Source organism: Syngnathus acus, chromosome 6, assembly GCF_901709675.1.
Source record: "Syngnathus acus chromosome 6, fSynAcu1.2, whole genome shotgun sequence".
NCBI classification, from domain to species: Eukaryota; Metazoa; Chordata; class Actinopteri; order Syngnathiformes; family Syngnathidae; genus Syngnathus; species Syngnathus acus.
The window spans coordinates 16078640-16106057 of record NC_051092.1 but is presented as its reverse complement, the minus strand read 5'-3'; the positions used below and the strand labels follow the sequence as shown (position 1 = coordinate 16106057).

Below are 27418 nucleotides of genomic sequence, written 5' to 3'. Positions count from 1 at the left end.
GTTTGTGCTCTCATCCTATTCCCTCTACCCAGCCACTTCATGCAGTTCATCCCAGGGGTTCCAAGGCCCGCTAAGAGAAATAGTCTCTCTAGCGTGTCCTGGGTCATCCTCTGGGCCTCCTTCCAGTGGGACATGCCTGGAACACCTCACAGTCTGACCCACCTCATCTGGCTCCTATCAACGTGGATCAGCATCGGCTTGACTCCAATTCCCTCACGGATGACCGAGCTTCTCACCCAATCTCTAAGGGAGAGCCCGGACACCCTGCAAATAAAACTCATTCTATCCCGGATCTTGTTATTTCGGTCATGATCCACTAATTGTGACCATAAGTGAGGGTAGAAACGTAGATCGAACCGGTAATTCAAGAGCATTGCCTTTCAACTTCTTCACCACGACAGACCAATACAGGGTCTGCATCACAGCAGACGCTGCACCAATCTGCCTGTTGATCTCACGCTCTATCCTACCCTCGCTCAAGAACATGACCTCAAGATACTCCACTTGGGGCACGATCTAATTCCGGACCCAAAGGGGGCAATCCAACCTTATCCGACAGAGGACCATGGTCTCAGATTTTGAGGTGCTGATTTTCATCCTAACCAGTTCACACGCAGCTGTGAACCGCTTCAGTAAGAGTTGGAGATGACGACTTGAAGAATTTAACAGCACCACATCTGCAAAAAGCAGACGCTGAGGTTGCCAAAGCTCCCTCAACCCCTTGATCGCACCAAGAAATTCTGTCCATCAAAGTGAAGAACAGAATCAATGACAAAGGTCAGCCTTGGCAGAGACCAACTCTCACTGGAAGTGATCTAGTCTAAGCTTTAATTTATCCTTCCAGTTAAAAAACAACACTGAATGTTGTTTTTGATGGCTCATATTGTGTACTGCCCTTTATATATGACTACCTTTTCTTCTCCATATTTTAAAGAGACGGAGAAAATAAAAATAAAGCAATTATGTACTGCTTTAATTCCTCTCTTAGCAACATCAGACCACAATTTGGGGGGAGGAATACAGCTAAACAAGCTCAGGGGAAGAACACAGCTAACGTGATAACAGTGCTATGGGCTAGCTAGAGTCAGTTAGACAAGTGAAATTTTAAATGTTGTCTCACTCAAAAGAGCTTGAAACAATTTTAAACCCATTAATTAAATTGACCAATTGGAACTACGTTTTACTCACCATGGAACTTTGTTTCAGACTCACTCACCTGTTTGGGTCAGAGAGGAAACTTAAAATGGAAAATTTATTGTCGAGAAAAATTAAGTAATCAAGTTTATAATGTATGACAACTTGGATTTTGTTTTAAGCCTACTGACAATGAAATCTGACATGCTAAATTAAGTTGATGTAATTACCAACATAATTTTTTGATCCCAACTCATAAAATGAGTTAAAATGACTTGGAAATTTTCTCTAAATTAAATTAATTATTTACATTTACATTTTTCAACTTGAATTTATGTAATAAATCAAGTGGTGTTAACAGGTCCTTACTTTTTAGAGTAATATGTTTCACATCTTAATTTATGCCTGTAAATTGAAGGTCAGAAATTCTAATTATTATTTAATATTCATATAAAATGTTTATCATTGTGTTCAGCCTATCACTTACGAGGGCGCATCTCACCAGAGTAAAGTCTTGGCAGGTTGTTGATTGCAGTGAGGAGCTGACGGTGGTTAACTGATACTTCTCTCAGCCTCTCCAGAGATTTAATTTCATCTCGGTTACTGTTATACTCCACTCCAGCTTTCTTTAAAGCCTGACATGGTTCCCACAGTTCAGCCTGGGCCTCTCTGAGCTGTTCCATGCCCCAACCCACTTCTTCCAAGTATGATTGAACCATTAACTGAAGGAAAAATGATTTGTGAATGAAGAATTAAAAAAGAAGACACTGAAAAACTGCACTGTATGTGCATTCTATCTTTGTCACCATCTGGGTGTGTTCCAGTGCTGTCACCTTGAGTCTTGTATGTATAGAGGCAGTTCGCTGACTCTCTCTCTTCCTGTACTGGCTCAGTCGTCTCAGATGTTCAGGTCGACAGAAAACCCCCGAAGCCCACTTCAATGCAGCCCCCCGGGCCAAATGCTCCGCTCTCTCCACTTCTGGCCACACATCAGGTACTACCATTGTTAAATCTGTATCAAATAGCGGAAAGGAGCTCAAACAGTAGACAGACATGACCAGTGAACTTTGGCAATAATCTTGTGACACAAAATCTTCAATCAAATTTCCCATTGAAGTACTTTGCCTCATTAAAAAAACATACACGAGCAATAATAAAACAAGCAAACTTTGATAGATCAACAATGGATTTGTAAACTTAACTTCAAAGTTGTTTTGAGATTGAGGTTAAATGACCATTTTTATCCTATTTCACCTGTTGAGATGTCAAACGTCCTCAGACTCTGAGCGGTTAAAATTTCAGATGATGTCCTTACTTGGTATTGGAACATACTTCCCAGTCGTCTTTCAACACTTCCTGAAAGTTTGAGGTCAATATGTTTTCCTGAGGTAATAGTAGCTAAGAATCTTAGAAAGAGGTATGCGCTAAAAACCTGTAAACATGTTTTTCTCAAAACTAGGGATTTCAAACTGCTTAACTTTATCATTTGTTGGGGTAGTTCCCTGTATTATACATCATTTTGATGGGAATTAAGTGTAGAATTAGAATACCGTAATTTTCGGACTATAAATCGCACCGGAGTATAAGTCGCACCAGCCATAAAATGCCCAAAAAAGTGAAAAAAAAACATATATATGTATATAAGTCGCTCCTGAGTATAAGTCGCCCCCCCACCCAAACTATGAAAAAAAACCGCGACTTATAGTCCGAAAATTACGGTACATACTATTTGGGGACATACTAAGCCAGGGGTGTCAAGATCCTTTCCTCGGGGGCCGAATCCCTACATGTTTTCCAAGTTTCCCTCGTTAAACACACCTGATTCAATTAATCAGGCTCCTGTGAAAGTGAGGACGAACTGGTCATTTGAATCAGGTGTGTTTAACAAGGGAAACTTGGAAAACATGTAGGGATTCGGCCCCCGAGGAAAGGAGTTTGACACCCCTGTACTAAGCCTAACTGTTGAGTTAAACAACAAGGTTTAGAATGCAAGATTTGGGTAAACTTGGACATTTTCTAGGCATTAATTTTAACCAGAATAACAACTGTGTAATAATGTCACAAGCCCAGTATGTTAAAAAAAATCTGGAACGATTTGATATGCACAATTGTAAACCTAGATCCACACCATGTGAATCAAAACTGAACTATACAGGATAACTCGCCACTGTACAGTGATGTTAAAAAAATACAGAGAGGCAGTGGAATGGCTCCTCTATTTGACTGTCTGTACCAGATTTGATTTGAGTTTTATAGTTAGCAAATTGTCATCATACTTTACAGAACCAACTGAACAACAATGGTACAGTTAAGCATGTACTGAAAGGCACAAATGACAAGAAATTATGTTACAGGAAAAATGACAAGGGCCTCGGTATACATGCATACAGTGATGCAGACTGGGCTGCAGACAGTACATCTGGTTATGGTGTCGGCCTGTCTGTAGGCAGTGCTCTTGTATCATGGTAAACTAAAAAGCAGCCACTGTCCACTTGTGAGTTTGAGTACATTGCACAGGCAACTACTATCCAGCAGTGTCTGTATCTTGCACAGTCTGATAAATACCAGTATGCATTAGGTATTTGAGGACAACCAAGGTCCGGTTGCTTTGGCCAAAAATTTTGTCAATCGACAGAGGTGTAAGGATGTGGACGTTTAAGTATCACTTCATCCGAGCCACAGTGAACAGAAAAATACTCTTAGAGTATTATCGTACTGATCAGATGGTTGCATACGTGATGACCAAACCTGCAACAAAATTAAATCAAAGAAGTTTACCATTGATTACATTGTATAATTGTCTTCTACAGTCGCTGTGACTAATTTGTGGCTTGTCGAATAAAGAGCAATTAGACACATAAGCCCCTCCGTGAGTCGTCACCTTATCGTGGTGGAGGGGTTTGCGTGCCCCTATGATCCTAGGAGCCATGTTGTCTGGGGCTTCATGCCCCTGGTAGGGTCACCCATGGCAAACGGGTCCTAGGTGAGGGGCCAGACAAAGCACGGCTCACACTAGCCCCTTATGATGAATAAAATAAATGGACTTCGTTTTCCCTCGCCCGGACGCGGGTCACCGGGGCCCACCTCTGGAGCCAGGCCTGGGGCCAAAGGGGTCGGGTGCAGTGTAAGCTGGGCGGCGGCCAAAGCCAGGGACCTTGGCGGTCTGATCCCCGGCTGCAGAAGCTGGCTCTTGGGACATGGAATTCACCTCACCTGGCTGGAAAGGAGCCCGAGCTGGTGTGCGAGGCAGAAAAGTTCCGACTAGACATAGTCGGACTTGCCTCCATGCACAGTTTGGGTTCCAGTACAAGCCCTCTCGAGAGGGGCTGGACTCTCTTCCACTCTGGAGTTGCCCACGGTGAGAGGCGTCGAGCAGGTGTGGGTATACCTATTGCCCCCCGGCTGGGCGTCTGCACATTGGGGTTCACCCCGGTGAACGAGAGGGTAGCCTCCCTCCGCCTTCGGGTGGAGGGACGGGTCCTGACTGTTGTTTGTGTTTATGCACCAAACGGCAGCTTAGAGTACCCACCCTTCTTGGAGTCCCTGGAGGAAGTGCTGGAGAGCGCTCCTTCTGGGGACTCCATCGTTCTACTGGGTGACTTCAATGCTCACGTGGGCAATGACAGTGAGACCTTGAAGGGCGTGATTGGGAGGAACGGCCCCTCCGATCTGAACCCGAGCGGTGTTCTATTATTGGACTTCTGTGCTCGACACGGATTTTCTATAACGAACACCATGTTCAAACATAAGGGTATCCATGTGTGCACTTGGCACCAGGACACCCTAGGCCGCAGTTCGATGATCGACTTTGTAGTCGTGTCATTGGATTTGCGGCCGCATGTTTTGGACACTCGGGCGAAGAGAGGGGCGGAGCTGTCAACTGATCACCACCTGGTGGTGGGTTGGCTCCGATGGTGGGGGAAGATGCCCGTCCGACCTGGCAGACCCAAACGCTCTGTGAGGGTCTGCTGGGAACGTCTGGCAGAATCCCCTGTCAGGAAGAGCTTCAACTCCCACCTTCGGCAGAGCTTTCCCACGGGGGAGGCGGGGGACATTGAGTCTGAGTGGACCTTGTTCCGCGCCTCCATTGTTGAGGCGGCCGACCGGAGCTGTGGCCGTAAGGTCATTGGTGCCTGTCGTGGCGGCAATCCCCGAACCCGCTGGTGGACACCTGCGGTAAGGGATGCCGTCAAGCTGAAGAAGGAGTCCTATCGGGTCGTTTTGGCCTGCGGGACTCCGGAGGCAGCTGACAGGTACCGGATGGCCAAGCGGAACGCGGCTTCGGCGGTTGCTGATGCAAAAACCCGGGCGTGGGAGGAGTTTGGCGAGGCCATGGAGAATGACTTCCGGACGGCTTAGAGTAAATTCTGGTCCACCATCCGGCGTCTCAGGAGGGGGAAGCAGTGCAACGTCAACACTGTTTACAGTGGGGATGGCGTGCTGCTGACCTCGACTCGGGACGTCGTGTGTCGGTGGGGAGAATACTTCTAAGACCTCCTCAATTCCACCTACACGCCTTCCATTGTGGAAGCAGGGCCTGGGGACTCTGAGGCGGACTCTCCAATCTCTGGGGTCGAAGTCACTGAGGTAGTTAAAAAACTCCTCGGTGGCAAGGACCCGGGGGTGGATGAGATCCGCCCGGAGTTCTTAAGGGCTCTGGATGTTGTGGGGCTGTCATGGCTGACACAACATTGTGTGGACATCGGGGACAGTGCCTCTGGATTGGCAGACTGGGGTGGTGGTTCCCCTCTTTAAGAAGGGGGACCGGAGGGTGTGTTCCAATTACAGGGGAATTACACTCCTCAGCCTCCCTGGTAAGGTCTATTCAGGGGTGCTGGAGAGGAGGGTCCGTCGGGAGGTCAAACCTCGGATTCAGGAGGAGCAGTGTGGCTTTCGTCCTGGCCGTGGAACAGTGGACCAGCTCTTCACCCTCAGCAGGATCCTCGAGGGTGCATGGGAGTTCGCCCAACCAGTCCACATGTGTTTTGTGGACTTGGAGAAGGCGTTCGACCGTGTCCCTCGGGAGGTTCTGTGGGTGGTGCTTCGGGAGTACGGGGTACCGAGCCAACTGATAAGGGCGGTTCGGTCCCTGTATCACCGATGCCAGAGTTTGGTCCGCATTTCCGGCAGTAAGTCGGATTCGTTCCCAGTGAGGGTTGGACTCCAGCCAAGGCTGCCCTTTGTCACCGATTCTGTTCATAATTTTTATGGACAGAATTTCTAGGCGCAGCCGAGGCGTTGAGGGTGTCCGGTTTGGGGACCTCAGCATCGCGTCTCTGCTTTTTGCAGACGACGTGGTGCTGTTGGCTTCTTCAGGCCGTGATCTCCAGCTCTCACTAGAGCGGTTCGCAGCCGGGTGTGAAGCGGTCGAGATGAGGGTCAGCGCCTCCAAATCCGAGTCCATGGTCCTCGATCGGAAAAGGGTGGAATGCCCTCTCCGGATCGGGGATGAGATCCTGCCCCAAGTGGAGGAGTTTAAGTATCTTGGGGTCTTGTTCACGAGTGAGGGGAGGATGGAGTGCGAGATCGACAGGCGGATCGGTGCAGCATCGGCAGTAATGCGGACTCTGTACCAGTCCGTCGTGGTAAAGAGAGAGCTGAGCCAAAAGGCAAAGCTCTCAATTTACCGGTCGATCTACGCTCCTGCCCTCACCTATGGTCACGAGCTATGGGTCGTGACCGAAAGAACGAGATCCCGGATACAAGCGGCCGAAATGAGTTTTCTCCGCAGGATGTCCGGGGTCTCCCTTAGAGATAGGGTGAGAAGCTCGGTCATCCGGGAGAGACTCGGAGTAGAGTCGCTACTCCTCCACGTTGAGAAGAGCCAGATGAGGTGGCTCGGATATCTCATCAGGATGCCTCCTGGACGCCTCCCTGGGGAGGTGTACCGGGCATGTCCCACCGGTAGGAGACCCCGGGGATGACCCAGGACGCGCTGGAGAGACTATGTCTCTCAGCTGGCCTGGGAACGCCTTGGGATGAGCTGGATGAAGTGGCTGGGGAGAGGGAAGTCTAGGAGTCCCTCCTGAAGCTGCTGACCCCGCGACCCGACCCCGGATAAGCGGAAGAAGATGGATGGATGGATGGATGGATGGATGGATGGATGGATGGATGGATGGATGGATGGATGGATGGATGGATGGATGGATGGAAGACACATCTGTTTCTAGGTCATGTCATGTTGGCATGAACAATGGAAAGTCTTGTGCTTTCTCACTGCCTGTATAGGAGCTGCACATGTTAACTCTGTTAACGCTGATTTTGTAATAAAAAGCATAAAAAATACAAACACGCACATACACAAGCACACGCACACACACACACAGTTGAACTATTTATTGGATACCAGAAAGATCAAACCACGCCGTGAAGCCTTTTTTGAAAGATTGCGCCCACCTCCAGGAATCCTCCTATTATACTCTAGACCAGTGGTCCCCAACATTTTTTGCGCCACGGACCGGTTATGTGTCTTTATATAACTAAATATATATACTATATAAATAAATAATACATTTATAATAAGTATATAAATAAGATGAAATAAAATGATACGACTGGCATAAAAACAGGTATAAACAACATAAGAATAAAACTCACCATTACGTTGAATTAGTGAGAGCACTGAGCTTGTGGTTAAGGTTTGTCTTTTAATGTAGGTGTCACGACTCGTCCCCGATCATGTCTGTGTGCTCGCCCCTCCCCTTCTGTGTGCTCATGTCCATAGTTTCTGTCTGTGTGCTCGCCCCTCCCCTCCTGTGTGCCCATGATTAGTGTGATCATTCTCACCTGCCTCTTGTTACCTGTCTTGTATTTAAGTCTTGTCTGTGTCACTCCCTGTCGGATCATTGTTTGTTGTTGTTACTGTCATGTTGCCTTTTTGGTTCCTGTTGTCGTACGGTCTTGCTGTCGTCATGCCCTCCTGTCTTCCTGTTTCACGTCCCGGTCAGTCACTCAAGTTATTGTTTTGTTAAGTCGTGTCAGTTTGCCTTTTGAGTTCTCCAATAAACCCTGGTCCAAGCTGCATTTGGTCGCCCTGCTCCATGTCCATTCCGATCCAGGACAGAATGATCCGACCATCACAGCGACCAGCGCTTGGACCTTCCCCATCAGCTCCCGCTGCGACGCCCGATCCACGTCCGTCGTCCAAGCATGTTCCAGCGCCATGGGCTTCGCAGCCGCCATCGGACCTTGCTCCAGCGACGCTGGACTCGCGGCCGCCATCGGAGTTCCTCCCGGCGCCATCGGCTCCGCGACCGTCATCGGTCTTCGCTGCCGCGACGCCGGACCCGCGGCCGCCATCGGACTCCACCTCAGCGTTGCAGGACCCGCGATCGTCCCTGGCCCCACTCCCACTGCTGCGGCGCGTGGTGGCTCTTGCTGCTGCCACAGCTCCGCCTTCCAAATGCCGCTGATCGCGGTCCGGACTTTCAAATGCCGCTGATTGCGGCGATGACTTTTATTAGCCGCCCGAGTGCGGTTCTGTGTGAGTTGCCGCCCGAGTGCGGTTCTGTGTGAGTTGCCACCCGAGTGCGGTTCTGTGTGAGTTGCCGCCCGAGTGCGGTTCTGTCTCCCCAAGTTGCCGCCCGAGTACGGTTCTGTGCCCCAAGTTGCTGCCCGAGTGCGGTTCTGTTCCCCAAGTTGCCGCCCGAGTGCGGTTCTGTTCCCCAAGTTGCCGCCCGAGTGCGGTTCTGTTCCCCAAGTTGCCGCCCGAGTTCTGCTCTGTGCCCCAAGTTGCCGCCCGAGTGCGGTTCTGTGCCCCAAGTTGCCGCTCGAGTGTGGTTCTGTCCCCCAAGTTGTTGCCGATTGCGGTTCAGGTCCCCAGTGTGTGCCGCGATTGTGGCCCTGGGCCCCTGAACGGCGCCGAGTGCAGTTCTGTCCCCCAAGTTGTTGCCGATTGCGGGTCAGGTCCCCAGTGTGTGCCGCGATTGTGGCCCTGGGCCCCTGAACGCCGCTGAGTGCAGTTCTGTTCCCCAAGTTGCTGCCGATTGCGGTTCAGGTCCCCAGTGTGTGCCGCGATTGTGGCCCTGGGCCCCTGAACGCCGCCGAGTGCAGTTCTGTCCCCCAAGTTGCTGCCGATTGCGGTTCAGGTCCCCAGTGTGTGCCGCGAGTGTGGCCCTGGGCCCCTGAACGCCGCCGAGTGCAGTTCTGTCCCTGAGTTTCCGCCGTGTGCGGGTCTGTCCCCGAATAGCCGCCGATTGCGGTTCTGTTTCCCGAAGTTGCCGCCGATTGCGGTTCTGTTTCCCCGAGTTGCCGCCGAGCGCGGTTCAGGCTATATCACAGACCAGTGGGGTCGTCTGGACTGGTCTGGCTGAAATCAACTAAGTGTGCCAAGAGTAGATAAGATGCCAAACCATTAGGAAAGGTCACAGTAACAGAACAGCCTAGTTTAAGTCAGCTATCTAATTATTAAGAGGCCTAATATAACAATGTAGTGTAGTGTAGTGTAGTGTGTACCGTATATTTCGGACTATAAGGCGCAACTTTTTTCTCAAATTTTGAACCCTGCGGCTTATAGTCCATCCATCCATCCATCCATCCATCCATCCATCCATCCATCCATCCATCCATCCATCCATCCATCCATCCATCCATCCATCCATCCATCTTCTTAGAATAGAATAGAATAGATCTTTATTGTCATTGTCACATGTACAACGAAATTTAAAAAGTGCCAACCGATCCGCGCATGCGATAAAAAATATATAGAATAAATAGAATAAAAAGATGAAAAAAACAAGATGAAAACCCACAGAAGAACATACACAGACATAATCATTTACGTTTAGCTGCATTCAATGTGACTACCGCTGTAGGGTAAAAACTGTTGGCGAATCTGCTAGTCCTCGACCTAATTAATCTGTAGCGTCTGCCTGATGGCAACAGTTCGAAAAGGGAGTGGCCAGGGTGGGAAGTGTCCTTCAGAATGTTCTGTGTTTTTTTGAGACAGCGGGTTCTGTGTAGGTCTTCCAGTGTGGCGAGAGGGCAGCCAATGATCTTCTGTGCTGTGTTGATGACCCCTTGGAGCTTTTTCCTCTGAGCAGCAGTGCAGCTGGAGTACCAAACACATATACAGTACGTTAAAGTGCTTTCTATGGAGCAGCGATAGAAGGACACCAGCAGTCTCCGTGTAATGCTGTGCCTCCTCAGCACCCTTAAAAAGTAGAGTCTCTGTTGGGCCTTTTTAAGCAGCTCAGAGGTGTTCACGCCCCAGGTGAAGTCCTCCTCGATGTGGACTCCCAGGTAGCGGAAGGAGGACACCCTCTTCACACAGACCCCGTCGATGATGAGTGGTGGAATGTCCGTTTTATTTTTCCTCCTAAAATCAATGACCAGTTCTTGGGTTTTAGCCGTGTTTAGGAGCAGATTGTTCTCTCCGCACCACTCCGATAGCTGGACCACTTCGTCCCTGTAGGCAGACTCATCCCCCTTTGAGATGAGCCCCACCACGGTTGTGTCATCCGCAAATTTCACAATGGTGTTGCTGCGGTGGGCGGGGGTGCATGCATGTGTGTAGAGCGTGTAAAGCAGTGGGCTCAGTACGCAGCCCTGTGGGGAGCCGGTACCAAGACTGAGAGGTGTGGATGTATGACGGCCCACTTTCACCCTCTGGCTGCGACCCGTCAGGAAGCTCTTAATCCACCTGCAAGTATTATGTGGAAGTCCCAGGCCCTCCAGTATGTCCACCAGTCTGTGGGGGAGGATGGTGTTAAAAGCAGAGCTAAAGTCCACGAAGAGCATCCGCACATAGCTCCCCGGCTGCTCCAGGTGGGACAGTGCAGCGTGGAGGGCTGTAGCTACTGCGTCCTCTGTGGATCTATTTGCCCTGTAGGCAAACTGGTGGGGGTCAAAACCTCTGAACAGGAGTGCTGTGATGTGACCCCGTACCAGCTTTTCAAAGCACTTCATGACCACCGGGGTGAGTGCGACTGGCCGGTAGTCATTGAGGCTGGTGATGTGGCGTTTCTTGGGCAGGGGGACTATAGTGGAGGATTTTAAACAGGATGGGACAGTGGACTCAGTAAGGGACTGGTTGAAAATCTTTGTGAAGACCCCAGCCAGCTGATCTGCGCAGTCCTTCAGGACACGCCCAGTGACGCCGTCAGGACCCACAGCCTTCCTCGGGTTGATGGTCCGCAGCGTGCGCCTCACCTCGTGCTCCTTCACTCTGAGGGTGAAGCTGCTGCGGTCTGTGGGATGTGATGTGGCCCCTTCAGGTGGCTCGGACTCGAACCGGGCGAAGAAGGTATTGAGGACCTCTGCCAGTGAGGCGTCCCCTTCAGCAGCTCCGATGGTGGTTCTGTAGTTGGTGAGATGCTGGACTCCCTGCCACACCTGCTTGCTGTTGTTGCTGTCCAGGTGATCCTCAATCCTCTTCTTGTAGGCAAGCTGGGCCTCTCTGATGCCTCTCCTCAGGTTGGCTCTGGCTGTGCTGTAGAGAGCCCCGTCCTCAGACCTGAGGGACAGGGCGGTGTCCCTCTCCTCCAGCAGCCGAAGGACCTCCCGGGTCATCCAGGGCTTCTGGTTGGGGTATATCCGTATAAGTTTGTCCATTGTGACAGTGTCTGTGCAGTGCTTGATATAACACAGAACACTGTCTGTGAACACGTTCAAGTCCCGGTGTTCGAAGATGTCCCAGTTAGTCCTGTCGAAGCAGTCCTGCAACTGCTGAGAGGCGTCATTAGGCCAGGTTTTAACAGTTTTAGTGATGATAGGAGCTGATTTCCTGATGGTGGTATATGCCGGGATTAATAGCAGTGACATATGGTCAGACTGGCCCAGGTGAGGTAGCTGTTTTGCCCTGTAGCCTAGCTTGATGTTGGAGTAGACCTTGTCCAGAGTGTTTACTCCTCTAGTGGCACATTTAACATGCTGATGGAAACTAGGGAGTGCTGCTTTCAAATCTACATGATTAAAGTCCCCTGCCATGATGTGGACTGCGTCAGGATATCTGCTCAGCTGGCTGCTAATACTGCCATGTAATAGTCCGATAGCTAGCTTAGCATTAGCCTCCGGAGGTATGTAAACAACAGTCGTCATGACTACGGTAAATTCACGAGGGAGGTAAAAGGGCCTGCATTTAATAGTCACGTACTCCAGGTCCGGGCAGCAGTGACTGTCTACAGTCACCATATTAGTACACCAGTTGTTATTGACGTACATACAGAGCCCTCCCCCCTTGCTCTTACCGGAGTTCTCAGTCCTGTCATGACGCTGTGTGGTGTATCCTGCTAGCTCGATAGCAGAGTCCGGTATGAGTGGATGAAGCCAGGTTTCGGTGATCAGTACCATGCAGCAGTCCTTCACGGTCTGGTTCGCAGACATCTGTAGCCTTAGTTCATCCATTTTGTTAGCAATAGACCTGGCGTTGGTAAGAAACAGGCTAGGGAGCGGTGGTTTGAACGGCTGCTTCCGTAGCCTGGTTAGCGCGCCGGCCCTGCAGCCTCGTTTTTGCCTCCTCTCTCTGCGCTGCCTTCGCTTCCTCCCAGCGGGGATGGTGATCCAAGGGGAGCCGGGGCGCCTGATGATATCCTCCGGTATGTTTTTCGAGCGGTGAAACTCCGCTGCGACACTCAACTCGCAGCAAACACCTATCCTGAGGAGCTCCTGCCGGTTGTAGGTGGTGTATGATTGACATACAGTGGGTACAAACACTAACAAAAAACAAACAATGCGTAGATCGGGAGAGCACTGAGCCGCTGCAACTGCGTGCGCCGCCATCTTTCATTGGTGACTGGACGCAAGCCAATTGGTTTGATCCAAGAGAGGCCACCGTATTAGGTACACCAGCGACAACCAACTTCCGTTTATCCGGGGTCGGGTTGCGGGGGCAGCAGCTTCAGGAGGGACTCCCAGACTTCCCTCTCCCCAGCCACTTCATCTAGCTCATCCCGGGGGATCCCAAGGCGTTCCCAGGCCAGCTGAGAGACATAGTCTCTCCAGCGCGTCCTGGGTCGTCCCCGGGGTCTCCTACCGGTGGGACATGCCCGGAACACCTCCCCAGGGAGGCGTCCAGGAGGCATCCTAATGAGATGCCCGAGCCACCTCATCTGGCTCCTCTCAACGTGGAGGAGTAGCGACTCTACTCCGAGTCTCTCCCGGATGACCGAACTTCTCACCCTATCTCTAAGGGAGAGCCCGGTCATCCTGCGGAGAAAACTCATTTCGGCCGCTTGTATCCGGGATCTCGTTCTTTCGGTCACGACCCATAGCTCGTGACCATAGGTGAGGGTAGGAGCGTAAATCGACCGGTAAATTGAGAGCTTTGCCTTTTGGCTCAGCTCTCTCTTTACCACGACGGACCGGTACAGAGTCCGCATTACTGCCGACGCTGCACCGATCCGCCTGTCGATCTCGCGCTCCATCCTCCCCTCACTCGTGAACAAGACCCCAAGATACTTAAACTCCTCCACTTGGGGCAGGATCTCATCCCCGATCCGGAGAGGGCATTCCACCCTTTTCCAACCATGGACTCGGATTTGGAGGTGCTGACCCTCATCCCGACCGCTTCACACTCGGCTGCGAACCGCTCGAGTGAGAGCTGGAGATCACGGCCTGAAGAATCCAACAGCACCACGTCGTCTGCAAAAAGCAGAGACGCGATGCTGAGGTCCCCAAACCGGACACCCTCAACGCCTCGGCTGCGCCTAGAAATTCTGTCCATAAAAATTATGAACAGAATAACAGTCCAACCCTCACTGGGAACGAATCCGACTTACTGCCGGAAATGCGGACCAAACTCTGGCATCGGTGATACAGGGACCGAACCGCCCTTATCAGTTGGCTCGGTACCCCGTACTCCCGAAGCACCACCCACAGAACCTCCCGAGGGACACGGTCGAACGCTTTCTCCAAGTCCACAAAACACATGTGGACTGGTTGGGCGAACTCCCATGCACCCTCGAGGATCCTGCTGAGGGTGAAGAGCTGGTCCACTGTTCCACGGCCAGGACGAAAGCCACACTGTTCCTCCTGAATCCGAGGTTCGACCTCCCGACGGACCCTCCTCTCCAGCACCCCTGAATAGACCTTACCAGGGAGGCTGAGGAGTGTAATTCCCCTGTAATTGGAACACACCCTCCGGTCCCCCTTCTTAAAGAGGGGAACCATCACCCCAGTCTGCCAATCCAGAGGCACTGTCCCCGATGTCCACGCGATGTTGTAGAGATGTGTCAGCCATGACAGCCCCACAACATCCAGAGCCCTTAAGAAATCCGGGCGGATCTCATCCACCCCCGGGGCCTTGCCACCGAGGAGTTTTTTAACTACCTCAGTGACTTCGACCCCAGAGATTGGAGAGTCCGCCTCAGAGTCCCCAGGCCCTGCTTCCACAATGGAAGGCGTGTAGGTGGAATTGAGGAGGTCTTCGAAGTATTCTCCCCACCGACACACGACGTCTCGAGTCGAGGTCAGCAGCACGCCATCTCCACTGTAAACAGTGTTGACGTTGCACTGCTTCCCCCTCCTGAGACGCCGGATGGTGGACCAGAATTTCCTCGAAGCCGTCCGGAAGTCATTCTCCATGGCCTCGCCAAACTCCTCCCACGCCCGGGTTTTTGCCTCAGCAACCGCCGAAGCCGTGTTCCGCTTGGCCATCCGGTACCTGTCAGCTGCCTCCGGAGTCCCGCAGGCCAAAACAGCCCGATAGGACTCCTTCTTCAGCTTGACGGCATCCCTTACCGCCGGTGTCCACCAGCGGGTTCGGGGATTGCCGCCACGACAGGCCCCAATGACCTTACGGCCACAGCTCCGGTCGGCCGCCTCAACAATGGAGGCGCGGAACAAGGTCCACTCGGACTCAATGTCCCCCGCCTCCCCTGGGACGTGGGAAAAGCTCTGCTCGAGGTGGGAGTTGAAGCTCTTCCTGACAGGGGATTCCGCCAGACGTTCCCAGCAGACCCTCACAGAACGTTTGGGTCTGCCAGGTCGGACCGGCATCTTCCCCCACCATCGGAGCCAACCCACCACCAGGTGGTGATCAGTTGACTGCTCCGCCCCTCTCTTTGCCCGAGTGTCCAAAACATGCGGCCGCAAATCCGATGACACGACTACAAAGTCGATCATCGAACTGCGGCCGAGGGTGTCCTGGTGCTAAGTGCACACATGGACACCCTTATGTTTGAACATGGTGTTCATTATAGAAAACCCGTGTCGAGCACAGAAGTCCAATAATAGAACACCGCTCGGGTTCAGATCGGGGGGGCCGTTCCTCCCAATCACGCCCTTCCAGGTCTCACTGTCATTGCCCACGTGAGCATTGAAGTCACCCAGTAGAACGATGGAGTCCCCAGAAGGAGCGCTCTCCAGCACTTCCTCCAGGGACTCCAAGAAGTGTGGGTACTCTGAGCTGCCGTTTGGTGCATAGACACAAACAACAGTCAGGACCCGTCCCCCCACCCGAAGGCGGAGGGAGGCTACCCTCTCGTTCACCGGGGTGAACCTCAATGTGCAGGCGCCCAGCCGGGGGGCAATGAGTATACCCACACCTGCTCGACGCCTCTCACCGTGGGCAACTCCAGAGTGGAAGAGAGTCCAGCCCCTCTCGAGAGGGCTTGTACCGGAACCCAAACTGTGCGTGGAGGCAAGTCCGACTATATCTAGTCGGAACTTTTCTGCCTCGCACACCAGCTCGGGCTCCTTTCCAGCCAGAGAGGTGACATTCCATGTCCCAAGAGCCAGATTCTGCAGCCGGGGATCAGACCGCCAAGGTCCCTGCCTTTGGCCGCCGCCCAGCTTGCACTGCACCCGACCCCTTTGGCCCCTCCCACAGGTGGTGAGCCCATGGGAAGGGGGACCCACGTTTCCTTTTCGGGCTGTGCCCGGCCGGGGCCCATGGGCGAAGGTCCGGCCACCAGACGCTCGACTTCGAGCCCCGCCTCCAGGCCTGGCTCCAGAGGGGGGCCCCGGTGACCCGCGTCCGGGCGAGGGAAAACGAGATCCATTTATTTTTTGCATCATAAGGGGCTAATGTGAGCCGTGCTTTGTCTGGCCCCTCACCTAGGACCCGTTTGCCATGGGTGACCCTACCAGGGGCATGAAGCCCCAGACAACATGGCTCCTAGGATCATAGGGGCACGCAAACCCCTCCACTCCGTGACGACCCACGGAGGGGGCTTATAGTCCAGTGCGGCTTATATTGAATACAGCGCACCAGTCCAGACGACCCTGCTGGTCTCTGAAATAGCCTGAACCGCGCACGATGGCGACTTGGGGCACAGAACCGCACTCGGGCGGCGACGAGGGGAACCGCACCGCACTCGGGCGGCGACGAGGGGAACCGAACCGCACTCGGGCGGCGACGAGGGGAACCGAACCGCACTCGGGCGGCGACGAGGAGAACCGAACCGCACCGCACTCGGGGAACCGAACCGCGCCGCACTCGGGGAACCGAACCGCGCCGCACTCGGGCGGAGACTTGGGGAACCGAACCGCACTCGGGCGGCGACTTGGGGAACCGAACCGCACTCGGGCGGCGACGAGGGGAACCGCACCGCACTCGGGCGGCGACGAGGGGAACCGAACCGCACTCGGGCGGCGACGAGGGGAACCGAACCGCACTCGGGCGGCGACGAGGAGAACCGAACCGCACCGCACTCGGGCGGCGACTTGGGGAACCGAACCGCGCCGCACTCGGGCGGCGACTTGGGGAACCGAACCGCACTCGGGCGGCGACTTGGGGAACCGAACCGCACTCGGGCGGCGACGAGGGGAACCGAACCGCACTTGGGCGGCGACGAGGGGAACCGAACCGCACTCGGGCGGCGACGAGGGGAACCGAACCGCACTCGGGCGGCAACTTGGGGAACAGAACTGCACGCAGCGGCGGTCAGGGGCCCAGGGCCACAATCGCGGGACACACTGGGGGCCTGACGCACAACCGGCAGCAATTTGGGGGACAGAACTGCACGCAGCGGCGGTCAGGGGCCCAGGGCCACAATCGCGGCACACACTGGGGGCCTGACGCACAATCGGCAGCAACTTGGGGGACAGAACTGCACGCAGCGGCGGTCAGGGGCCCAGGGCCACAATCGCGGCACACACTGGGGGCCTGACGCGCAATCGGCAGCAATTTGGGGGACAGAACCGCACTCGGGCGGCAACCCGGGGAAACAGAACCGCAAACGGCGGCAACTCAGGGACAGAACCGCAAACTGCGGCAACTCAGGGACAGAACCGCGCTCGGCGGAAACTCAGGGACAGAACCGCGCTCGGGCGGCTAAAAAAAAAAAAGTCCTCGCCGCAATCAGCGGCACGCGAAAGTCCGGACAGCGATCAGTGGCATTCGTAAGGCGGAGCTGTGGCAGCGGCAAGAGTCAGCACGCGCTGCAGCAGTGGGCCATGGACGATCGCGGGTCCGGCGCAGCTGGCTTGGACTCTGGCGACGCCCGCGGGTCCTGCAACGCTGGGGTGGAGCCCGGTGGCGGCCGCGAGTCTGATGACGCTGGGAGGCACTCCGATGGCCGCCGCGGGTCCGGCGTCTCGGCAGCGAAGTCCGATGATGGCTGCGAAGCCTATGGCGCTGGAACCTGCTCGGACGATGGACGTGGATCGGGCGTCGCGGACGGGAGCTGATGGTGGAAGGTCCAAGCGCTGGTCGCTGTGATGGTCGGAGCATTCTGTCACGAACGGAGTGTGGAAATGGAGCAGGGCGACCAAGTGCAGCTTGGACCAGGGTTTATTGACGAACTCAAAAGACATACCCGGCAAACTAACATAACTGACTGACAAAATCAATAACAGGAACCGAACAGAGACGTGAGACAAAACAGACAGGGTGGCCTTCCATGACAGCAGCAAATGCATGCAGGCAATGCTCCCACAGGGAGTGACACACAAACAGAACTTAAATACAACACAGGTAACAAGAGGCAGGTGAGTATGATTACACTAATCACGGGCACACAGGAAGGGAGGGGCGAGCACACAGACACGATGACAATCTACACACATAACCAAACTGGGAACGAGACAAGACAATCGGACTGATCCGGGACGGTGACGAGACTGCGTACAGACAGGAGGTGGAGCGGCTGGTCCACTGGTGCAGCCAAAACCACCTGGAGCTGAACCCGCTCAAGACCGTGGAGATGACAGTGGACGTCAGGCGAGACCCTTCACCACTTCCACCCCTCACTATCCATAGTAATACTATTCTCTCCACAGACACCTTCAAGTTCCAAGGATCCACAATCTCTCGGGACCTGTAATGGACCAGCCACATAGACTCTGTCCGGAAGAAGGCCCAGCAGAAGCTGTACTTTCTGAGACATCTCAGGAAGTTCAACCTGCCACAGGAGCTGCTGAAGGCCTTCTATACTGCCATCATCCAGTCTATCCTCTGCACCTCCATCACTGTCTGGTTTGGATCAGCCACCAAACAAGACAAGCACAGACTGCAACGGACAATCAGGACTGCAGAAAAGATAATCGGGACCAACCTCCCATTTATCCAGGACTTGTACCTGTCCAGGACCAGGAAACGTGCTAGTAACATCGCTACAGACCCTTCTCACCCAGGTCGCAGTCTGTTCGAACTACTCCCCTCCGGACGGCATTAAAGACCACTGTACGCCAAAACCAGCAGACACAGACACAGCTTCTTCCCCCAGGCTTTCGCTCTGATGAACTCACACCACTCATAGAGTCTCAGAGTCATTACTGTGCAATAACATCCTGCTCTCGATGCTTTACCTTTGGATTGCCCATATTATGTGTCCTCTCTGCATCCATTGCAGCCTTGTTATCCTGGAAGAGGGATCATCCCATCTGTGGTCTCTTCTCAAGGTTTCCCCTAGTAGGAGATTTGAGTTTTTCCTTGCCCTCCTGGGAGTTTAAGATCAGGGGGTGTTTGAGAATAATTGTCAATTTTTGCACATGTTGTCCTGAATGTTGCTATAGACGTCTATTAGACGTCTGGTCTATGTATAGACCTAATTTAGATGTCTAAAATTGGTCTATGTACAGACCTAAAATAGACATCTAAATTAAAAACATCAAATATGATCATATTTCATATCATATCACGGAAGTAAGATGGCGGCGCGTGCACACGCAGCGGCCTCTCTGTCCCGAACGGTGTTTTGTTTTGTCGTTTAATGTGGGTTTGTCCGCCAGTTTTGCGTGTTCGTCTCGTCGTACCGGGTTGTGCTACAAGTGCGGCGGGCTGGTTCTGCTCGACATCGGCGGAAGCGAGTTTTGTGGCGATCTGGACTTTGAAGCGGGGACATTAAAGGCGCTCGGTCTGCTCCGTCCTGGAGCGTCGCCGGACTCGCCTGCTATTCCTCCCCCGGTTGGGCGTCCGGGCCTGGCTGGCGGCCAACCCAGCTCGCCCGGCCGTGCCTTCCATTCTTCTGGCGAACGTTCGATCGCTGGACATCAACATGCCTGCTGAGTTCTGCGGACCGGACAGTGCGTAGCTGCTGTGCATCTGGAGCGGATGGCGTGCTATCGGGCGGACCGGGCCATTGTACGAGGGGGAACATCGCGAGGAGGTGGACTGTGCGTCTACATCCGTGACGAATGGTGCCGGGACTTTGTTGTGGGATGCCAGCACTGCTCGCCACTGGCGAAGTTTGTGATCTCCAGGCTGTTGGGGTCCTGAACTCTCTCCCCGTTGTTTTACTTGTGTGTTAATCGTGTGCTGTGTCTCGTCACCGTGGGATAGGGGGAACGGTATTTCGGTTTCTTTGTGTGTCTTAGCATGAAGGAATTGACAATAAAGCTGACTCTGACTCTCTCTCTCTCTGATATTTCGAAATTTTAAAGTCTCAACCAGCTGTAATTTGTATAAATAATGTACAGAAGTGGTTTGGCTTTGTTTTTAACAACTATATTGATCCGTACATGTGAAGTGGTTATTTCTGTAACCTGATATAGACGTTTATTTTAGGTTACTTTATTGACCTAAAATAGACGACTAAATTAGGTCTATGTGTAGACCTAAAATACATGTCTAAATTAGGTCTATATATAGACCTAAGATAGACGACAAATTTAAATCCATTAAATATGAAATATTAAACCATAAAACAGCTGTAGGTTGTATAAATAATGAACAGAGGTTGCATTGTTTTGTTTTGAATGACCATTGATCCGGGTGAAGTGTGGTTATATCTGTAACCTGATCAACGTCTATATTCTTTGACTTCTCCAGTGCCTTCAATACCATCTCGCCGGCCCTGCTACGAGTGAAGATGCTAGACACTGGAGTGGACCATCACCTCACTGACTGGACCATTGACTACCTCACTAACCGGCCCCAGTACGTGCAACTGCATGGCTGCCGATCAGAGGTGGTAGTCTGCAGCACTGGAGCACCTCAGGGCACAGTCCTGTCTCCATTCCTTTTCACACTGTACACCTCGGACTTCACGTATAACACTGATATCTGCTATCTCCAGAAGTTCTCCGATGACTCAGCTATTGTTGGCTGTATGTCTAAGGGGGGCGAGCTGGAGTACCTGTCGGCCATCAGCGCCTTTGTGGACTGGTGTGAGCACAATCACCTGTGCTTGAACACCAGTAAGACGAAGGAGCTGGTGATTGACTTTAGGAGAGGAGCACCTCCCCACTCACCCGTGAACATCCAGGGTCGGGACATTGAGGTCGTGGACAGTTTTAGGTACCTGGGTGTTCACCTCAACAATAAACTGAACTGGACTGATCACATGAACGCCGTCTACAAGAAAGGACAGAGTCGCCTCCACCTCCTGAGGAGACTCAACTCCTTTGGAGTGAGCAGGCCTCTGTTAAAAATCTTTTATGACTCAGTGGTAGCCTCTGCCATCCTCTACGCTGTGGTCTGTTGGGCTCCGAGCAGCACAGAGAGGGATAGGAAGAGGCTTAACAAACTGGTTAAGAGGGCCAGCTCTGTGGTGGGCTGCCCTCTTGACACTGTTGAGGAGGTGGGCGAGAGGAGGGTGCTAGCTAGGCTAGCATCCATCAGGAACAACCCCTCTCACCCACTGCATCTGACTTTGGAGAACTTGCGCAGCTCCTTCAGTCAGAGACTCAGACTCCCCCCGTGTAAGAAGGAACGCTATCGCAGCTCCTTCATCCCCACCGCAATCAGGCTGTATAATGACAACCTGTAAACACATCCTTCTGTGCAATACTTTCCCCGTAACGTGCAATTCTTAACCCCAATGTGCAATTTAAGCCCAATGTGCAATATTTTCTGCCACACAATGCATAGATCTATTTCACTCCTATAACCCGTGCAATATTTCTCTTTGTAATTAGCACTGCTAAACTCCATACACTTTACGACACTTTACCACTTTTTTATCTCCTTCTGTAAATATTCATAGCGCATATTTTTAGTTTTGCTACAATTGCTGTTATTTTTCCATATTTATTTTTTTTATAGTGTATTCTATTTATTATGCCGGAAGACTACGGTCCTGAAGTCTCCTGAAGTCTCTTTTTGCACTTTTATCCCCCAACTTGTACCTTCCTGTAAATCGAGCTGTTGTTACATGCAGTTTCTCACACGTGAGATTAATAAAGTTCCTCTTATTAGGTCGATGCGTAGACCTAATTTAGACGTCTATTTTAGGTCTACACAGACCAAATTTAGGCATCGATTTTAGGTCTATAGAACAACCTAAAATAGACATCTATTTTAGGTCTACACATAGACCTAAAATAGATGATAAAATTAAATCATCAAATATGATATATTAAACCCAAAACCATTCTGTAAGTTGTATACATAATGTACAGAAGTCGTGTTGCTTTGTTTTAAACAACCATTGACCCGTGTGACGTGTGGTTATTTTTGTGACCTATGGAATAACCTAAAATAGATGACAAAATTAAATCCATCAAATATGATCATATTAAACCCAAAACAAGTTGTGTTGCTTTGTTTTAAACAACCATTGGTCCGTGTAAAGTGTCATTGGGGCTATGGAATAACCTAAAATATACGACAAAATTAAATCCATCGAATATAAAATATTAAACCCAAAGCCATTCTGTAAGTTGCAGTGTGAGAGATCGGACAGTACAGCCAAATGCAAGTGAAGCAGTCTTTATTGTGGATGGAGAGGGGAACGCTGGGGAGCTGAAGCGGCGATCGGGCGAGGCTGCGCTCGTCGGGGGGTGGTTAGCCGTATGGCAAGCCAGGTGAAGGAGCTGTCGGCTGGGCTTCGCACTGGCGAGGACTGGACGTGGCAGACGGGTGATCTCTAAGTAGAGCAGCTGTGGAAGGGACCGGTGTGCACGCAGACATCACGAGACAAGCTGACAAGAAGTGTTGCGCTGGCCGCGCTAATATAGCGCTCCCAATCAGCCCGCGACAGGTGACCCAGTGATCGCGGGTGACAAGGGGGTGTGGCTGGACGACACCGGTGCGTGACATGCATAGATAAAGTCAAAGTCGGCTTTATTGTCAATTTCTTCACATGCCAAGACACAAAGAAATCGAAATTACGTTCCCACTATCCCACGGTGACAAGACATAGTACACAATATACATGTGAGTGTCAGTTTCAGTTCAGTTTAAATTTCAAAGGTTAGATGTTGTATAGTTCTTGTCACACGCTTATCTTAAAACACTGTGTACAGCTGTTGCTCATACCCTTTTGAAGGTGGAGGTAGAATGTCCAAATGGAGGCAAGCAGGCATGCAGGCCGAGGTAGAGAGGCAATGGCAGGCAGGCCGAGGGGGAGAGGGAATGGCAGGCAGGCAAACAGGTGGCACACAGGTACAAATCCAAATTGTTTGTAAATCAACTAAGGTTTCAACATAAAGGGTTCAAAGAAGTAAACTAAAGTGTGGTTTCTAAATTCCAAGTTTCAAGTTCCAAAAACTACAAGCTTGGAGCAGACTTGAAGTAGCTTGAAGTGGGCTTTTTAGCGGTAAAAAACTATGTCACTACTGTCTTCCTTCCTTGTCTAACTGAGACTGACTACCAAGTGGGAGCAGCCTATTTGTGGACCGGCCACATAGACTCTGTCCGGAAGAAGGCCCAGCAGAGGCTGTACTTCCTGAGACAGCTCAAGAAGTTCAACCTGCCGCGAGAGCTTCTGAAGACCTTCTACACTGCCACATCCAGTCTGTCCTCTGCACCTCCATCACTGTCTGGTTTGGATCAGCCTCCAAACAAGACAAGCACAGACTGCAACGGACAATCAGGACTGCAGAAAAGATCATTGGAATCAACCTCCCATCTATCCAAGACTTGTACCTGTCCAGGACCAGGAACGTGCAAGGAACATCTCTACAGACCCTTCTCCCCAGGTTGCAGTCTGTTTTGAACTACTCCCCTCCGGACGGCGTTATAGAGCTCGGTACGCCAAAACCAGCAGACACCGAGACAGCTTCTCCCCCAGGCTGTTGCTCTGATGAACTCACACCACTCATAGGTCTCAGAGCATTACTGTGCAATAACATCCTGCTCTTCACACCTTTTTGAATTTGTCTACACTGTTTTTGCCATTATTCACATGTCCTGAGTGTTGTTAGTCACCTATATGTTGAAAGAGGGTGTGTTTTACCGAAGTCAAATTCCTTGTTTGGCACGCTCAAACATGGCGAATAAAAACTCTTGAATCTTGAATCTTATTTCCCTGATCAGGTGACTGATCAGGTGACCAAGGCTTTGTCAAATAAAGGTCCATGGCCCAAGGCCAGCGAATCTTAAACAAAAATAAGAATTTAAGCTAAGGAAACTAAATTGGCTCCAACATATCCGGCCCCTTATAGCTACCACGTGTGGCTATAACAAAAAATTCACAATGGGGGCAATTTTCAAAAAATAAACAATGTTATTAATTTCTTAATTCTAATTTTAAATTTTACTTCCAATTATACTACAAATGTGTGCAAGTATCAGTGTACGAATGTATTGCAAATGTAAGCACATGCGCAGTCTTTGTTCAATGTTGATTGTTGGCTTTTACCAACAGGTAGATCTTGCTGATGGGCCGTAAGAGCTGGTTGGTTCTAGTTTGTAGTCTCACAGAACGAACAAGGCCCTTGGAATCTGCTATGGCTTCGATTACTCTTCCGATCACCCATGAGCCTCGCGGTGCTGTAGGATCAGCTATCACAACAATGTCTCCCACACCAAAGTTGGCCTGATGCGGGACCATTTGGATCGTTCTTGCATGAGTGGAACATATTCCCGTATCCACAGTGTCCAGAAAAGATCTGCGATATACTGTGTTTGCCGCCATCACCTTCGGGCATACAAGTCTTCCTGTTTGAATGTTCCTGGTGGAAGCACGGGCTGGACCTTTAGCTGCAGTAGGTGATTAGGCGTCAGTGGTTCCAAGTCATTAGGGTCACTGGAACGGTTGTCAAAGGACGGCTGTTCAGGATGGATTCAACCTCGCACATTACTGTTACTAAACCTCATCCAAAGACTGCTGGTTTGTGATGGAGGATAATATCCTTTTCACCATTCTTATTATGCGCTCCCAGATGCCTCCATGGTGTGCACCGGCTGGATGATTGAACGTCCACTTGACACCTTTCTGGATAAGACTACGCTCAATTTGATCCATGTTCCATCGTTTCAGTGCTTCCCGTAGCTCCTTTTCAGCAGAGATCAAATTAGTTCCATTGTCCGACCTTAATTCTTTCACTTGGCCTCTTCTGGCTATGAAGCGCCTAAACGCATTCACGCAAGAGGTCTGTATCCAATGAGTGTGCTACTTCCAAATGGACTGCTCTAGTAGTCAGGCAAGTAAATAGCACGCCATAACGTTTTACCATGCCACGCCCTCTTCTCACCTCTATTGGTCCAAAGTAATCCACTCCAACATGTGAGAATGGAGGGAGGTCAGGAAACAAACGATCAATTGGCAGATCGGCCATCTTTTGTTCACCTGCACGTGCAAAGGTCCGCCTGCAGGGGACACAATTGTTCACAATTTCCCTTGCAAGAGAATTTGCACAAGGAATCCAATATTTTTGCCTTAAACTTGCCAAGATGTGATTTCTGCCACAATGGCCAACTTGCTGATGAATGTGTTGAAGCAGAAGCTCAGAAACGTGATGCCGTTTAGGCAAGATAGCTGGATGTTTCGGTACCTCTGGCATAGCCATCCTGCTCAGGCGACCACCAACCCTCAATAAGCCATGGTCAAGGACTGGGTCCGGTCTGAAGATGGAGCTTTTCCGGTTGACATTCCTTCCGTTGTGCAAGCATGCCATCTCCTGTGGAAATCCTTGATTTTGGCAGAACTTCACAATGGCTTCTTCTGCCTCTTCCGGGTCTTGAACAGAGAGTGTCTTAGGGCCAGCCATGTCTGCCTTTAAGCCCCCCTTTCTTTTGAGAACACATTGTGTGAGCAAACTCAGCTTCAGGAACCAGGCAACGGCTCTTCTGAGTTTATTCCAAGTGGAGAAGTAATTCAGCAACACACTAGTTGGATCATGGGTACTGGCTAACGTGGCATGTACTTGAACTTCTCTTCTCAATTCTGAGTCATCTGGAGGAATAGCAAGGTCGACAGGTACGTTGGGCCAGTGCTGGGTTAAGTCTTTCAGGAATTTGGGACCATTGATCCAGTTGTTGCCTTTCAGAAAGTCTGCAGTGTTTAATCCGCGGGATGCATAGTCTGCTGGGTTCAATTTTCCAGGAATGTGTTTCCACTGTAATACATCAGACCTGCTTCTGATTGCATTTACACGATTTGCAACAAATGTGTGAAATCGTCTATTGTCATTCTTTATGTATTTCGACACTGTCGTACTGTCTGTCCAAAACACGGATGGTTCCAAGTCCATTTTTAATTCATCTACGAGCATCCCTTCTACACGAACTGCCAGCACTGCAGCAGTCAGCTCCAGACGTGGGCTTGTCGTAAATTTCAACGGTGCCACTCTTGATTTCCCTATCACAAACTTCACATGTACCTGCTCCTTACTGCTGACCAACCTCAGATACGTCACCATGCCATATCCTACTTCACTTGCATCGCAAGAGTGGTGCAATTGTGCATGTTCAACTTTTCCAAAGTTCTTTGGTTTGAAACTGCGGGTGATGTTGAAGGCTGTAAGAGTCCGAAGGCTATGCAGCCAACGTTTCCAGGATTGTGCATGAGTGTTCGGTATGTCTTCGTCCCAGGTAAGGTTCAGCCTGCAAAGTTCCTGCAACAGATGTTTTGCTGGAAAAGTCACTGGGGCAAGAAATCCTAGCGGGTCATAGATTGAACTAACCGTGGACAGGATGCCTCGCCTGGTGCATGGTTGCTCTTTGAGAGCCACGTGGAATTTGAAGACGTCATCTTCTGCACTCCAGTGCACACCAAGGGTCCTTTCTAGTGGCAGGTCGTCCAGGTCTAGGTCCAAGTCCTTCACTCCCTTAGCCCTTTCACATTCAGGAATGTGGACCAAGACGTTTCGGCTGTTACTGGACCACTTGGTGAGATTGAAACCTCCTGCTGCACACAGAGCTTTCAACTCCTTGCACAGTTGAATGGCATCGGTCTCTGTATCCACGGACTTCAGCAAATCATCAACATAGAAGTTGTTGAGGACTGTGTTCACTGCTTCAGCTGAAAAGCTGCCTTTGTTATCCTCAGCTGTCCTCTTTAAGGCATAACTGGCACAACTGGCTGATGATGTTGCGCCGAAGATATGCACTGTCATCCTGTATTCCATGAGAGGCTGAGACGTGTTGCCATCCTCCCACCACAAGAAGCGCAAAAAGTCAACATGCTCTGGTGGTATCTTTACCTGATAATACATCTTCTCTACATCTGCCAGTATGGCTACATTCCCATGACAGAAACGTAGCAGGACACCAATTAAGGAGTTTGTAAGATTTGGGCCCTTCAAGACTTCATTGTTGAGAGATGTTCCTTGGTAAGATGCGGAGCAATCAAAAACCACTCGCAAGTTTCCTTTTTTGGGATGACGTACTCCATGGTGGGGTATGTACCAGCCTTTGCCATTCTGTATTGGCTCTTCCTGGTTTGGTACGAGTTCAGCATGTCCACATTTCACCATGGTGTTCATGAACAATGCGTATTCTTCCCTAAAAATGGTGTTCCTTCCAAACTTGCGCCTCAAAGGCTCAGCCCGCTGCGCTGCCATCATACGGTTGTTGGGCATTCTGGAATGTCCTTTAAACGGCAGCGGCAATTGATAGTGTCCATCTTGTACTTTGACTGAGGTGTTCATTATGTTTAGAAATCTCAGATCCTCTTGAGACATTTCTTCCTTTTCATATGCACTCTCCGGAAAGTCATGGTTGAGTTGCTGCACCAGAAGGTCATGTACAATTTCCACAGAAATCCGATTGGTGTAAACATATGGCTTGCCTTGCTTA

The 27418-nt window shown here is 51.1% G+C and overlaps 2 protein-coding genes across 5 annotated transcripts in view; both read right to left on the bottom strand.

Annotated features, from left to right (window-relative positions):
• Positions 1 to 27418, bottom strand: part of adat1 (adenosine deaminase tRNA specific 1) — a 525603-nt gene that overhangs the window by 267489 nt on the left and 230696 nt on the right. The window lies entirely within an intron of this gene.
• The window catches only part of exoc3l1 (exocyst complex component 3-like 1), a 490744-nt gene that overhangs the window by 454016 nt on the left and 9310 nt on the right, over positions 1 to 27418 (bottom strand). For 3 of the 4 annotated variants that reach the window (XR_005098156.1, XM_037253561.1, XM_037253563.1), the window contains exons 2-3: positions 1968 to 2146; positions 1637 to 1856 (exon numbers count right to left, since the gene is read on the bottom strand). Coding sequence is in view for 3 of the 4 variants with exons in the window: in XM_037253561.1 (XP_037109456.1) it covers positions 1637 to 1856; positions 1968 to 2146 (399 nt within the window). In the remaining variant the exon portion in view is untranslated. The remainder of the gene's footprint in view (positions 1 to 1636; positions 1857 to 1967; positions 2147 to 27418) is intronic. The other variant, XM_037253562.1, reaches the window with a different exon arrangement.